The sequence below is a fragment of the Elephantulus edwardii genome, unplaced genomic scaffold, assembly GCF_000299155.1.
Source record: "Elephantulus edwardii isolate Elephantulus edwardi_28Jun2011 unplaced genomic scaffold, EleEdw1.0 scaffold00283, whole genome shotgun sequence".
In the NCBI taxonomy this organism is placed as follows: Eukaryota; Metazoa; Chordata; class Mammalia; order Macroscelidea; family Macroscelididae; genus Elephantulus; species Elephantulus edwardii.
The window spans coordinates 3,072,815-3,085,990 of record NW_006400033.1 but is presented as its reverse complement, the minus strand read 5'-3'; the positions used below and the strand labels follow the sequence as shown (position 1 = coordinate 3,085,990).

Genomic DNA, 13,176 nt, shown 5'->3' with positions numbered 1-13,176 from the left:
TAGGTTGCCCTTTCTGTTAATCTGCGTGTGTTCTGTTGTGCATAGGGTTTTCAGAGGCCTGCTATTTCGGAAGTGGGTGGCCAATCCTTCTTCCTAGTCTGTCTTAATCTGAATGTTCAGATTTAGAGGAGTATCTCACAGACAGCAATTTGTGAAGCTGTCCTAGGCAAAGGCTAATAAGGGCTAGTCCTAGGCAAAGGAAATCATGCTTGAAAAAGTGGAAAGGTAGCAAAGGATAGGAAGAATGCAACCGTGGACGTAGGTATAGCTGGGCTAGGTTTGGTTTTGTTGAACGTATGGTTCAATGAGTCAGAGCCACCTTGACAGGACCCAGCAGCAATAACAACATTCTGACATTTGAGTGTTTCTTTGATTAGTGTTATAGGGAGTGCAACAGTTCTAGTGCATGCATCTTTTTTTCTTTTTCTACTGTGCAGCCGGCTTCAGTGCCTGCAGCCTATGAGCAAGGAGGCCAGGCAATGGTTCAGGGCTACAGTTTGCTCTGACATGGAACACTATGACAGACTCACGAGGATGGGCCTGCCATAAATTCAAACCCATGCACTGCATGCATCTTTAGTTACCTCCCTGAGTTTCCCCCTTCTCATCTTACGTTTCTATAATGGAAATTACTGTTCACAGACAATAGATTTTTACTCTCTGATCTTTCCTGGATTGCCTTGAGCATACTTTGACTTGACTTCTCTTAAGTCCCTACTGTATTTTCTTTGAGCTTCAAATACAGCACTCCTCGAAACACATTGCAATATGCCTCTCTCTTGATAGGAAAATACATTTCCTGAAGGCAAGGCCTATATGTCTTCTGACAACACAGTAATTGGACTTGGTTAAATGAATTACTTGTTTTAGCATTTCAGAAAATTCAGGAATGCTTGGAAATATAACCATGCATCTGCTTCCGTTTATATTCATGCATTTCTCTCTGACAGGAGGATATTACAAATGCAATCAATAAGTGTCAAAACACTGTTTTATCAGTTCCTAATCTTGTGCCTGATCCATATTTTGATGCTTTCACCAGCCCTTATATTAACAACAAACTTGAAGAAAAAACCTGTGGATCTGGGCCAAGTTTATCATCAGTTTTTGATGATGATAAGAACTTTCACACCATTATCCGTCAAATAAAGGTATGTTTGCTTGTTCTGAAACAACCCTATAGTAATCTCACATTTTTTAAAATCTGGTACAAGAATTTTATGCCATTAATAACCTACTTGAAAAAAAAATCTGTATGTTCCCAAGTCTCTATGTTTTCAGGGAAGCAATGTGGCTGTAGAGAATGCTGAGAGATGCAAGTAAAATCAACATGTTTTTGAAACATTGCATTGTTATTAAGTATTATTGTTATTACTATTTTGGTATGTGCTGTCAGTCCCCTGCAACTCATTGTTACCCTATGTACAACAGACCTAAACCCTGCTCTATCCTGTGCCAATCTTATTGTCTCTTATACACCTACCCCCATTACCCCAGTCATTGTGTCAATCCATCTCATTGAGGGTCTTCCTCTCCTGTGCTGTCCCTCCACCCTCCCAAGAATGATGTCTCCCTCCAAGGACTGATACCACCTTGTAACATGTCCAAAGTAAGTCAGACAAGAAAGAATTCTTTAAGAAAGAATCCTTGCCTTCAAGGAGAATCTTGGTTTCATCCTCTCTAAGATGAACTTGTTTGTTCTTCTAGTATTCCATGGTATATTTAATACTCTTCTCCAGCACCCAGCTCAAAGGCATTAACTCTCCTTCTAGCATCCCTGGTCATTGTCCACCTTTCTGATGCACGGTAAATAATTGCGAAGACCATGGCCTGTATCAGGCGCACCTTAAACTCCAGAATGACATCGTTGTTTTTCAATACTTTACTTTGGAGAGGTCTCTGACACCCAAAGTACTGAAGCATTATTTAAGTTTTACTAAAATATAGACTAGGAAGACTGAGGGATATTCCTCTAACCTTTAGGATCACAGAAAAGGAGAAAAGAAAACACATAGTGTCCCAGGAGTACACGGTTTGAGCAGCTGGTAGTAATAGGAAAATTATAGGATGCAAAGCCAGATACAAAGGGGAGTGGAACCCCCATGAAATCACTCCAGAAGATGGGGCACAGAACACAGAAAGAGAAGAAGACAAAAGAAAATCTATCAGTATTTCGATCCTGTGGACAAATCCCTAGGATCTCAGCTCCCCACTATTGGCAGATGTCCACCCCTGCAAACCTCCAAATAGTCTGGTAAGACAGAGAATTTTACAGAAGAATCTCCCTACAGTGGGCAGGCCAGATCCATCTTGACCCTAATGTGGAGAAACTCCCTTAGCTCAATACAGACATTTTGAAAAATTGCTCTGAAGATGGAGGTACCTGAGCAGAGGGTAGGATTTCACTTCTCCCTATTCACATATACTGTCTCAATTGACATAATCAAGCCACAACTGTCCTAGTGAGTTGGGTTTCTGTAAAGTAGAAAATGTAAAGGTATATTATCACAAGAATTTAGTGAAGGACACAGAGTCTAATTAGCACAAAGTCTCACATTATTCAGAGACACAAAGACTCAGAAAGTCAGATAAGTGGGGAGGTTTCGGCCACCCACCTGTGTCAAACAACTCAGCCCCTTGTCATTGGCCCAGTAGAGCTCTCTGAAGACACAGTAACACAGCAAATCACAGGATGGAAGAACTAAAATTCTCTGAGAGTGTCTGACCAATTAAGTTTCAGGAACATAGAAATTCACTGACCAAGAAAATTTGCTGAAATCACAGTCAAAGATGCAAAGACTCCTTCTGTCTAAGGACAGCAAAGAAAGATAGCAATACACCAGCTCCTTTAGTGGGTCTGTTCTTATACTACCTTCATTGCAGAACTCATGACACACCAAACTAGAGTATTTACATATTTCATGAAAGCAAAGTTCAATATATATCTCACCTCCCCAGGATTAAACACCAGCCATCACTAACCACTAGGACCCTCGACCAGCAATACTGCAGATTGTTGTGGTTATTGATTGCCTTCAAGTCACGCATGACTCATAGAGACCCTATGAACAAAAGGCCCGAAGCCTCTCTACAACTATTGACATTTATCAAAGTTCATAGAGTTTTCAGAGGCATGTTATTTAGGAAGTGGATGCTATTCCTGCTTCCAAACCTGTCATAGTATGTTATTGTTGTTATATGCCTTCTGGAAAACAGATTACAGACAGTTTCGTTTTTTTTACTAAGGAACTGGCTAGTACTGAGGATTTGTTTATGAGATTAAGGAAGTTATTTTGAGGAAGTGATAAACCCATTTATCCTTGCTTAGCAATACTTCTGATTTGATAATAGCACTTGCCGTTTAGAAAATACGCAGACATTGACTCTTTACTATGTCACTCTTTAATTAGTGACAGATAAGTTTACTGTGCAGTAGCAAAGTGTGAGTATTGTTTCTTCTAGTTATAAAGGACCATTTCTTTATAAATCATTTTAGACATTTTTCTTTCATGAGAGTTTTTTTAATTCATTAACTGCTTCTAATCAAGAAGGATGGTCTCTTTATTGACTTAAGTATCGTTGGATTTAAGGAAGCCACTCTGGTTTGTTGGTTTAATTATACTGATTGGTTGGATTCTGCTTATGACAAATACAATTTTTTTGGTTTTGGTTGGTTTTTTAAAATTTTATACTATTTTACTTACAAAGTTCATATACAGCTTTATTTGTCTATTCCTATCACATTTAGGAAACCATTCAGGCAGCATTTGAATCTGCCCGATTATACGCTGCCACCTTTGAAAAGTTCCAGATATTCTTCAGGGAAAATGAAAATCTTGACTTACAGGCTCTTAAGCTTCAAGAACCTGGTAAGTTTTCTATTTGTCCTTGCTATAGTGTTTTGATGGATTGCTGGTGGCTTCGTAGTAAGGAATTATGTCGCCAACCTTAAGGTCTGTGGTTTTAATCCACTAGCTGCTACTTGAGAGAAATATAGGCAGTCTCTTTTTGTGTGATTTACAGATACTGAAAAACCATGGGAGAGGCAGAATATGAGTTTATTCCAACTCTACAGGGCAAAACAACAATAGCAATGTTGTTTTGACAGGAATATCAAGGCATACAGTTTTCTGGATTTCTGTTTGGTTTGTGTGTTATGACAGAGAATACTAGTCTGCTTTGCTTGAGAGAAGGCAATATTTTATTAATTTCTATGTTATTTTTAATTACTGTTTTCTTCAGTTTTACTGCTTAGTCTTGTTTCAGAATATGGGAAGGAATTGGTTTATCTTTTCTCAGGAAGTTATAATGTTAAGACTTTAGATTGGAAGAAATGAAAAATAATGGATAACTTTACAAGTGCCATTAAATAGAACTTAGCTAAGTGCTTTTCCAACTAAGAAATTCAAGTTACTTTATTTCTGAGGCCAGATTGTGAATTGGTGGGTGAGCATCAACAACTCTTAGTCTTGAAATTAGACTCAGAGGGAAACGATGTTAATGCATTTATGATCTTCAACGCAAGCAACACTTTATGGTGCTCCCCTGTCACTGTCATTTCAAGCAACTCTTTATGGTGCTCCACTGTCATTTCAGACCAAAAATCAGGATGTATCATTTGTTATGACTATTTTAAAGTATGTGTGCACTATCAAATCTGATCTGACTGGTACAGGTGGAGATTGCCCCTCCTTCTCCAGCAGAGCATCTGGTGGATTCGGACCACATGCCTCTGAGATTGTAGTGTAGCTCCCTGCCACTAGCCACTAGAGCTTCCTGCCATTTATATTTTTTAAAATTCACTAACTGACCTTGTTATTTTATTTTCTTGTATACAGACGGTGGTTACTTTGGTGTGCTCTGCATTTGGTACTCTTCATTTTTCCTAAGATTTTCATGTTTTCCTTACAGCCTTTTCTTTTATTATGTTGAAGTATTCTAAAGTAAATTAAGCTTCCCATCCCTAATGTAAATATCTCAATGTATATCTCTAGGAAACACATTCTGACAGTCCCCAAATAATTTTACTAGACCTTAAAAAACAGCATTCCTCAGTGCCAATACTTCCTTTTTTAAGGTAAAAAGTAAAAAGATTTATTAGAAAATTATGTCCCATAGGATATGACAGCCCCACCCTCCTCAGAAAGAAATTATGGAGCAGGCTGATGTCAACACTTCTTAAATAAAAGCAGTTTATACCATGTTTGAACAGATATTGTATGTGTTAACTTCTTTTACTGTGCATAATGTTTTGGAAATTTATTCATGTTATGGTGTGTATTACGGTTTTGTGGCTGAATAATAATCTATAATGTGTGTGTATGCAATTTATCCTTTGATGGGTATTTGAGTTGTATTCACTTTTTGGCTATTATAAATATGATGATATCCAAGATCATAAGGTAATGCTCTGTTTAGAAACTGCCAAAAAATTAAGAAACTGCCAAACTTCCCAGATCATGTGTTACCCTTATTTTACCAGGTTTTGAGAACATATACTTCAAAATTTCAAAGTAGGTAGAGCAGGTATTTGTTTTGTGAGGACAATGGCCCTCAGAAAGACTGTATGAATCACCCAAGGCCATCCATGGTATAAAGAAAGACACGAGCCAGTGTCTTCTAACACCTTATCTGGTATACTCCTTGTATCAAAGAGAGTAGATAGCAACAATAAAGACAGGATCAGTACCCTTTGCTTTTTGTGAGTGGAAGGGGAGGAGAGAGAAAATTAGTGTTACTCAAGAAAGACAGAAGAAGTACAGTGAGAGGCATAGAAGGTACGGGATTTTGAAAGATAAACAGAGGGTTCTAGAATTAGATCTTTTTGAAAGAGTTCATTTTGACCAATAGAATGACAAAAGTCTGTTCAAAGATAATTATGTGCAGATGGACAATGTGGCACAGCCACAAGCAGAGGAAAGCCTTTCTCAGATTTCTGTGAAAGGGAGGGCTGACTCGAGACCCCCTGCTGTGTATATCCTGTCTAAGTTGGCAGTCCTGATCTAGCACCATTCCAGAGACAAAAGAAGACATTAAGCCATAGAAAAGAAAACAGGAGGTGAAGCACTGCCACCCTTTGGGATGTGTGTGGGGAGAGGAGCCTGACACTTCCCTGGGTTTAGGTCCTCCACTTGGGGATCCTTGCTTCCATGGCTGCAGGGCCATCCCAGCGGCCAAACTGGAGAAAAGAGTTTGTGACACAGCAGGGGAAAGATGTTTTCACCTTTCTCAACTGCCACGTTGTCCTGATAAAAAGAGAGCTGACTCGAAACAACTCTAGATAGAAACTGCTTAAGTGGAGAATCTGGCCTCATACCACTCTGTCACTTCATAAATGAAAGAGGACAACAGAGTTTAGTACAGACTACATCAGGACAAGATTCTTGGAGGGCTGCTGTGCAGAACAGAGAGAACATGAAGGACCTTAGGAAAGGCAAATTTCCAGGAAAGGACTTCCAGTATAGTGAGTGGCTCACCCTATAGATTGAACATTTTAATCTGGTACCTAGCCAATAATATCATGAAGATAAAGTCACTGTCAACTTAGGCAAACACAATAGAAATGGTTTAACATTTATTTAGAAAAGCTTCAGATAGTGTCAAGAAAGCAGCAGACAGCTTCAAACACTGTGAGAAAACAAATTAAGCAGACCCAATGAATATCCCAGAGCCAAGAAGGCAGATGACATATATTGATGTGGAGACATTCAAATAGTTACAAAAGAAAGTACAAATTATGGAAGAAACAATGGAAGGCACAAATAAAGGGAATACTTAAGAGGTAGAGAGAACCAGAAAAAAAATTGATGAGAAGTTATTTGAATAGCTAAATAAGGAAGTGTAGATGATGGAAGAAACAAAAGAAACCACCAAAAAAGCAAACCCTCCAAAGACATAGTTGTTGTTGTTGTTATGTGTCGTTGAGTCGTTTGCGACTCATAGCGACCCTATGTATAACAGCCTTAAACCCTGCTCTACCCTGTGCCAGTCACATTGCCTCTGACACATCCATCCCTATTACCCCAGTCACTGAATCAATCCACCTCATAGAGGGTCTTCCCCTCCTGCGCTGTCCCTCCACCCTACCAAGCATGATGTCCCTCTCCAAGGACCTGTCTCTCCTTACAACATGTCCAAAGTATGTCAGACGAAGCCCCAGAATCCTTGTCTCCAAGGAGTAGCCTGATTTAACCCTCTTCAGGATGAATCTGTTTGTTTTCTTGGCAGTCCATGGTACATTCAATACTCTTCTCCAGAACCACAGCTCAAAGGCATCAATTCTCCTTCTATTATCTTTGGTCATTGTCCAACTCTCTGATGCATAACAAGTGATTGCAAAGACCATGGCCTGTATCAGGCACACCTTAGTCTCCTGAGACACACCGTTGCTCTTGAGTACTTTAGACAGGTTCCTAACAGCAGACTTTCCCATCGCAATACGTCTTTTGATTTCCTGACTGCTGGTGCCAAGAGTGTTGACCGTGGAACCGAGCAAACTGAAGCTGTGAACAATCTCAGTCTCTTCGCCCTCCATCCTGATGCTACCATTTGGTCCAGTAGTGAGAATCTTTGTCTTCTTGACATTGAACCTCAGTCCATACTGAAGGCTGTAGTGCTTGATCCTCTGCAGCAGGTGCATGAGGTCCTCCTCAGTTTCAGCAAGCAGGGTTGTGTCATCTGCATAACGCAGATTGTTACTAGATCTTCCACCAATCCTGATGCCACACTTCTCCTCATAGAGCCCAGCTTCTCAGATAATGTGCTCTGCATACAGGTTGAAAAGGTATGGCTGTACAGCCTTCCCAATTTTGAACCATGCAGTGTTACCCTGCTCTGTTCTGATGACTGCCTCTTGGTCCAAGTATAGGTTTCACATCAGCACGATCAAATGACATAGAGCCAGAAGAAATATATTGAAGAGGAGGAATTTGCACAACTACAGAAAAAAATGCAAAAGATACAAGAAAGATTTGAAACTATAGATAGGTACAAGAACTTAAAAAGTCATCACAAAATGTTCATTAGAATAAAAAAGAAAAAAATTGTCACAAAGTTAAAAAACCATTACAAGAGAGAAGTACTCTTCTCAAGAGATGCACTTTATTACAAGATGAGTTTGTGTGGGACCTTACCATCACTCTGCTGCAAGATACCAAGGCCTTTGTGGCATGGTCAACCTGCGTGGCATGGCTGGCCCAGGACTGTCTTCCAGCCATCATTTCCCTAGCCTCTGTCAAAGGCCGGGGCCCAGCCCAGGCACACTCACACCAGTGACAGAACCACTGCCTGTCAGGTTGAAGGGCTTCGATTTCAGAGTGGCCCACATCACAGTTCCACGCAGAGCACTAGACCACTTCCTCTGCTGTCTGGATACCCTGCTGCCCTGCCACCTGGAGACCACCCAGCTACTTCCCCAACAGCACAGTGCCAGGAGCACCAGTATCACAGGTGCTTTGGATTCGGCATTACTGTCTAGCTACATCACACGGGATTCATTAGTTCAAGCAGAAGGGGCCAGACCAAGCCCTGGTTTCTGCAAAGGAACAGACTTCCTGTTATGCTACTTAGGATACTTTGGTTAAACACAGCTGTCAGGTCCTTGGCCCTATTGGCCTCTGGCCAAAGAGGAAGCACAAATATACAGGTCTTTCACAAAATGTTGCCATACTCTGGATCACTATATAGTTACAACAGCCTAACATCTACTAAGAAAAGACTCACATAATACTAAGAAAACAGCAGTCTATCTAAGTCACCACAAAAAAAAAATCCCCCCCAAAAATAAAACAAACAACAAAAAACCCAACACAAAATAATCCTTCTCCTAAAAAAGCAGACTCAATGAATACTCCACATAGAGAGAACCAGAAGAAATATGTTGGTGTGGAGTTATTTGAACAGCTACAGAAGAAGATGCAAATTATGGGAGAAACAGGGGAAGCCATTACGGGAGCAAATACTCCAGAGGCAGCAATCCAAAAGAAATGTATTAATGAGGAGCAACTTCAACAACTATGAAAAAAGCATGCAAAAGATGGAAGAAAAACTTGATGGTATAGATAAAATGGTAAAAGGACTTAAAAAAGCACCGCAAGACAGAGAAGGTACAACCAACATAATATTAGAAATAACAAAAAGCATGAAAATGCAATTAGGTAGTAAGACCTAATTGAGAGAAGTGTCTAACACACTTGTAGAACAAAAAAGTAGAGCTGAAGAGATGGAAAAGAAAGTCAATGAGTTGGAAGGCAAGGGCCTCACTGAAAACATACCAGAAGAAAAATCAGAGATGAGACATAAATAAAATGAAGAAAATATTAGAATAATACAGGTTGACATCAAAAGAAACACATAAGTGTGATTGAAGTTCCAAAACTTGGAACTAACTTGGAAATCATTGAGAATACTGTGGAAGAAGGACTAGAAGAAAACTTTCCAGGTATTTTGAATAATGGGGAAATCCATATTTAAGAAGTTCAGTGAGCACCAAATAGACTAGACCCAAAAAGAAAAGATCAAGCCACATCATAGTCAAATTCTCCAAATTAAAAGATAAGGATAGAATACTAAAAGTAGCATGAGAAAAGCAAAGAGTCACCTAAATTAAGTTCTAATTTACCAGCAGAAACCATATGAGTTAAGACAATGGAATGGCATATCCTGAAAGTTGCCAGACAAGGATCCAGCAAAGCTCTCCATCAAATATAAAGGAGAAATTAGATCCTTTGTGGAAAAGAGGTAATTTAAGGAATTTGTGTAAACAAGACCAAAGCTACAAGAAATTTTAAGTGAAGTCCTTCACATAGAAATGCCAAAATAAAGAGAATGAACCATAGTAACCAGAAACAGCAGAAAAAAGAAACACAGCGAAATGGTAACGGTAAAAACCTGGACTGACAGTAATCACACTTAATGTGGATGGATGAAATGCACCAATCAAGAGAAAAAGAGTAGCAGAATGGAGCAATAAACATATGATTACTTGATTCAAAGTGAAAGATGGAGAAAATACAAAAGTTCACTGTACCAGAAAGAATTGATCGACATTGAAAAATTTTAAGAAGTACCATAGAAACAGGAGCCAATGAGTGAAAGAGAAAGTGGAAGCTGCATTGAAGGCACTGGCAAAAAATAAGGGCTCAGGAATCAATGGGATACCAACTGACTTGTTTCAATTAACACATGCAGCCTTAGATGCACTCACCAGTCTGCCAGGAAATTTGGAGGATGGCTGTCAGGCCAATGGATTGGAAGAGGCCCATATTTGTTCCTATTCCCAAGAAGAGTGATTCAACTGAATGTGGAAATTATTGAATATCATTAATTACATTGAGAAGAATGGGAATTCTAGGGCACTTGATTGTTTTCATGAGGAACCTATACCTGGATTAGGAGGCTGTTGTGGGAACAAAGCAGGGGAGCACTGCATGGTCTGGAACTGGGAAATGAGTGCATCAGGGTTATATTCTATCACCATACCTGTTCACTCTATTGTTGTTGTTGTTGTTGTTGTTATGTGCCGTCGGGTCGCTTGTGACTCATAGCGACCCTATGTACAACAGCCCTAAACTCCGCTCTGTCCTGTGCCAATCGCATCATCTCTGACACTCCTATCCCAATTATCCCAGTCACTGAATCAATCCACCTCATAGAGGGCCTTCCTCTTCTGCGCTGTCCCTCCACCCTCCCAAGCATGATGTCCCTCTCCAAGGACCGGTCTCTCCTCACAACATGTCCAAAGTATGTTAGACGGAGCCTCAGAATCCTTGCCTCCAAAGAGCCACCCGGTTTAACCCCTTCCAGGACAAATCTGTTTGTTTTCCTAGCAGTCCATGGTATTCTCAATACTCTTTTCCAGCACCACAGCTCAAAGGCATCAATTCTCCTTCTATCCTCCTTGGTCATTGTCCAATTCTCTGATGCATAACAAGTGATTAGGAAGACCATAGCCTGTATCAGACGCACCTTAGTCTCCAGAGAGACACCATTGCTCTTCAGTACTTTGGAGAGGTCCCTAACAGCAGACTTTCCCATGGCAATGCACCTTTTAATTTCCTGGCTGCTGGTGCCAAGACTGTTGACTACAGAGTTCATTTTTCAATCTATATTCTGAGAAAATTCTCTGAGAAACTGGACTTTCTGTAGAGGAATGTGACATCAGGATTGAAGGGAAACTCATCAATAACCTGCATTATATAAATGACACAACCTTACTTGCTGCATGTGAAGAGGACTTGAAGATCATGGAATGCAGCCGTCAGTATGGTTTGTGTCTCAATATCAAGAAAACAAAGATTCTTACCACTAAACTAATAGACAGTGTCCTGATGGATGGAGAGGAGATTGAAACTGTCAATAGTTTCATCTTGCTTGGATTCACTATTAACGCTCTTGATATGAGCAGTCAGGAAATAAGGAGACACATTGTACTGGGAAAATCAGCAGTTAGGGACCTTTCCAAATTATTGAGGAGTAGTGATGCCACTTTGAGGACAACAGTGTGTCTGATCCAGGCCATAGTCTTTCCAATTACTAGATATGCATCTGAGAGCTGGACAATGAATAAGGATGACAGAAAAAGAATTGATGCCTTTGAGCTGCGGTGTTGGAGAAGAGCACTTGGCCATGGATGGCCAAGAGAATGAACAGATATGTCTTGAAGATGGTGCAGCCAGAGTGCTCTTTGGAGGCAAGAATGATGAGGCTTCACTTCACATACTTTGGATATATTGCTAGGAGGTGTTATTACGTGGAAAAGGACATAATGTTGGGAAGGGTGGAGGGCGAGAAAAGGAGAGGAAGATCCTTAACCAGGTGGATTGACACAGTGACTGCTACAATGAGCTCTTGTGTGTCAGGAAATATGAGGATGGCACAGAACAGGGCTGGGTTCAGATTTTTTGTTTATAGTGTCGCTATGAGTTGTACTCAACTCGACGGCACCTAACAACAACAACAACAACAATCTATGGCCCACTGATATTGAATAAAGAAATAAGACCCATCAAATGGGGAAATGACAACCTCTTCAACAAACTGTGCTGGTAAAATGACTACTACCTGCAGAAAGCTGAAACAGGATCCACTCTTGCCATTTGCCAGCAGGACCTGAGGACACAGCACTGCTGAGAAAAAGATGGATACAGACAAATAAAGAGTGACAAAGGGCCCAAGGCAAAAAACCAAGGACCCGACGCTTATTACTCTCAGTATATATACAAAATAGAAAAAAATCTGTTATTATTAAGTTTCTCACTATGCAACAAGCAGTTATATCTTTTTAAAAAACTATTCAGTATAGTTGGAGCTCAATAATGATTTGTCCAGAAAATGCTAACAAATGTGCACAAGAAACTTATCTCAATTTTTTTGTAAACTTCAAGGACAATAGCTTCTCATTAATCTGTATTTTTTACAAGCTCTCTATGACTTTAGTTTCTCATTAATTAAGCTTTCACAGCTGCTTTTCTGGGTCTTAATGAGGTTTCATGAATGCACTCTGTTTTTCTTGGGGACATATTGACATGCTTGCCTACTCAGCTGTTTTCAGCTTGCTTCCCACTGAGTGTTCTTTAAGCAGTACTCTAAACTCACGTGTAGACAGTCAACCAAGACACAGCAGCTTTCAAAAACTCTCACAATCCACATCTCAAACATACACAAATATCAACTCAAGGTGGATCAGAGACTTGGCAGTAAAGCCTAAAACCATAAAGCTCATCATCAGAGACAAACTTGGATCAAGCTTATATTATAAAGAGACTACCAAATATAGCCAGAAATGCACAATCTGTAGAGGATAAAATTGATGAATGAGACTTTCTAAAGATTAAAACCCTGTGTACATCAAAACCATTTTCCAACAGAGTGAAAGAAAAACCTGCTGAGTTGGAAAAAACATTTGGCAGTATCATTTAAGACAAGGGTCTCATATAAAAAGTTAACAGAATCCTACAAGGTCTTCACAAGAAAAAGACTGATAACCCAATTACAAAATGGGCAAAAGACATGGAAAGAATTTTCACAGAGGAAGATATTTGGAAAGCCTATAGATGCATGAAAAAAATGTTCAAAATCACTGCCAATAAAAGAGATGCAAAGCAGAAGCACAATGGGTTATCATCTCACTCCGATAGCGGTGGCAAAATTTAAGAAGATAGTATGTAATAAGTGTTG

General features: G+C 39.8%; 1 protein-coding gene across 1 annotated transcript in view; it reads left to right on the top strand.

The window, feature by feature from the left end:
• Nucleotides 1-13,176, top strand: part of DNAH6 (dynein, axonemal, heavy chain 6) — a 383,600-nt gene that overhangs the window by 71,207 nt on the left and 299,217 nt on the right. The window contains exons 10-11 of the mRNA XM_006900399.1: nucleotides 951-1,151; nucleotides 3,749-3,869. Coding sequence (XP_006900461.1) covers nucleotides 951-1,151; nucleotides 3,749-3,869 — 322 coding nt within the window. The remainder of the gene's footprint in view (nucleotides 1-950; nucleotides 1,152-3,748; nucleotides 3,870-13,176) is intronic.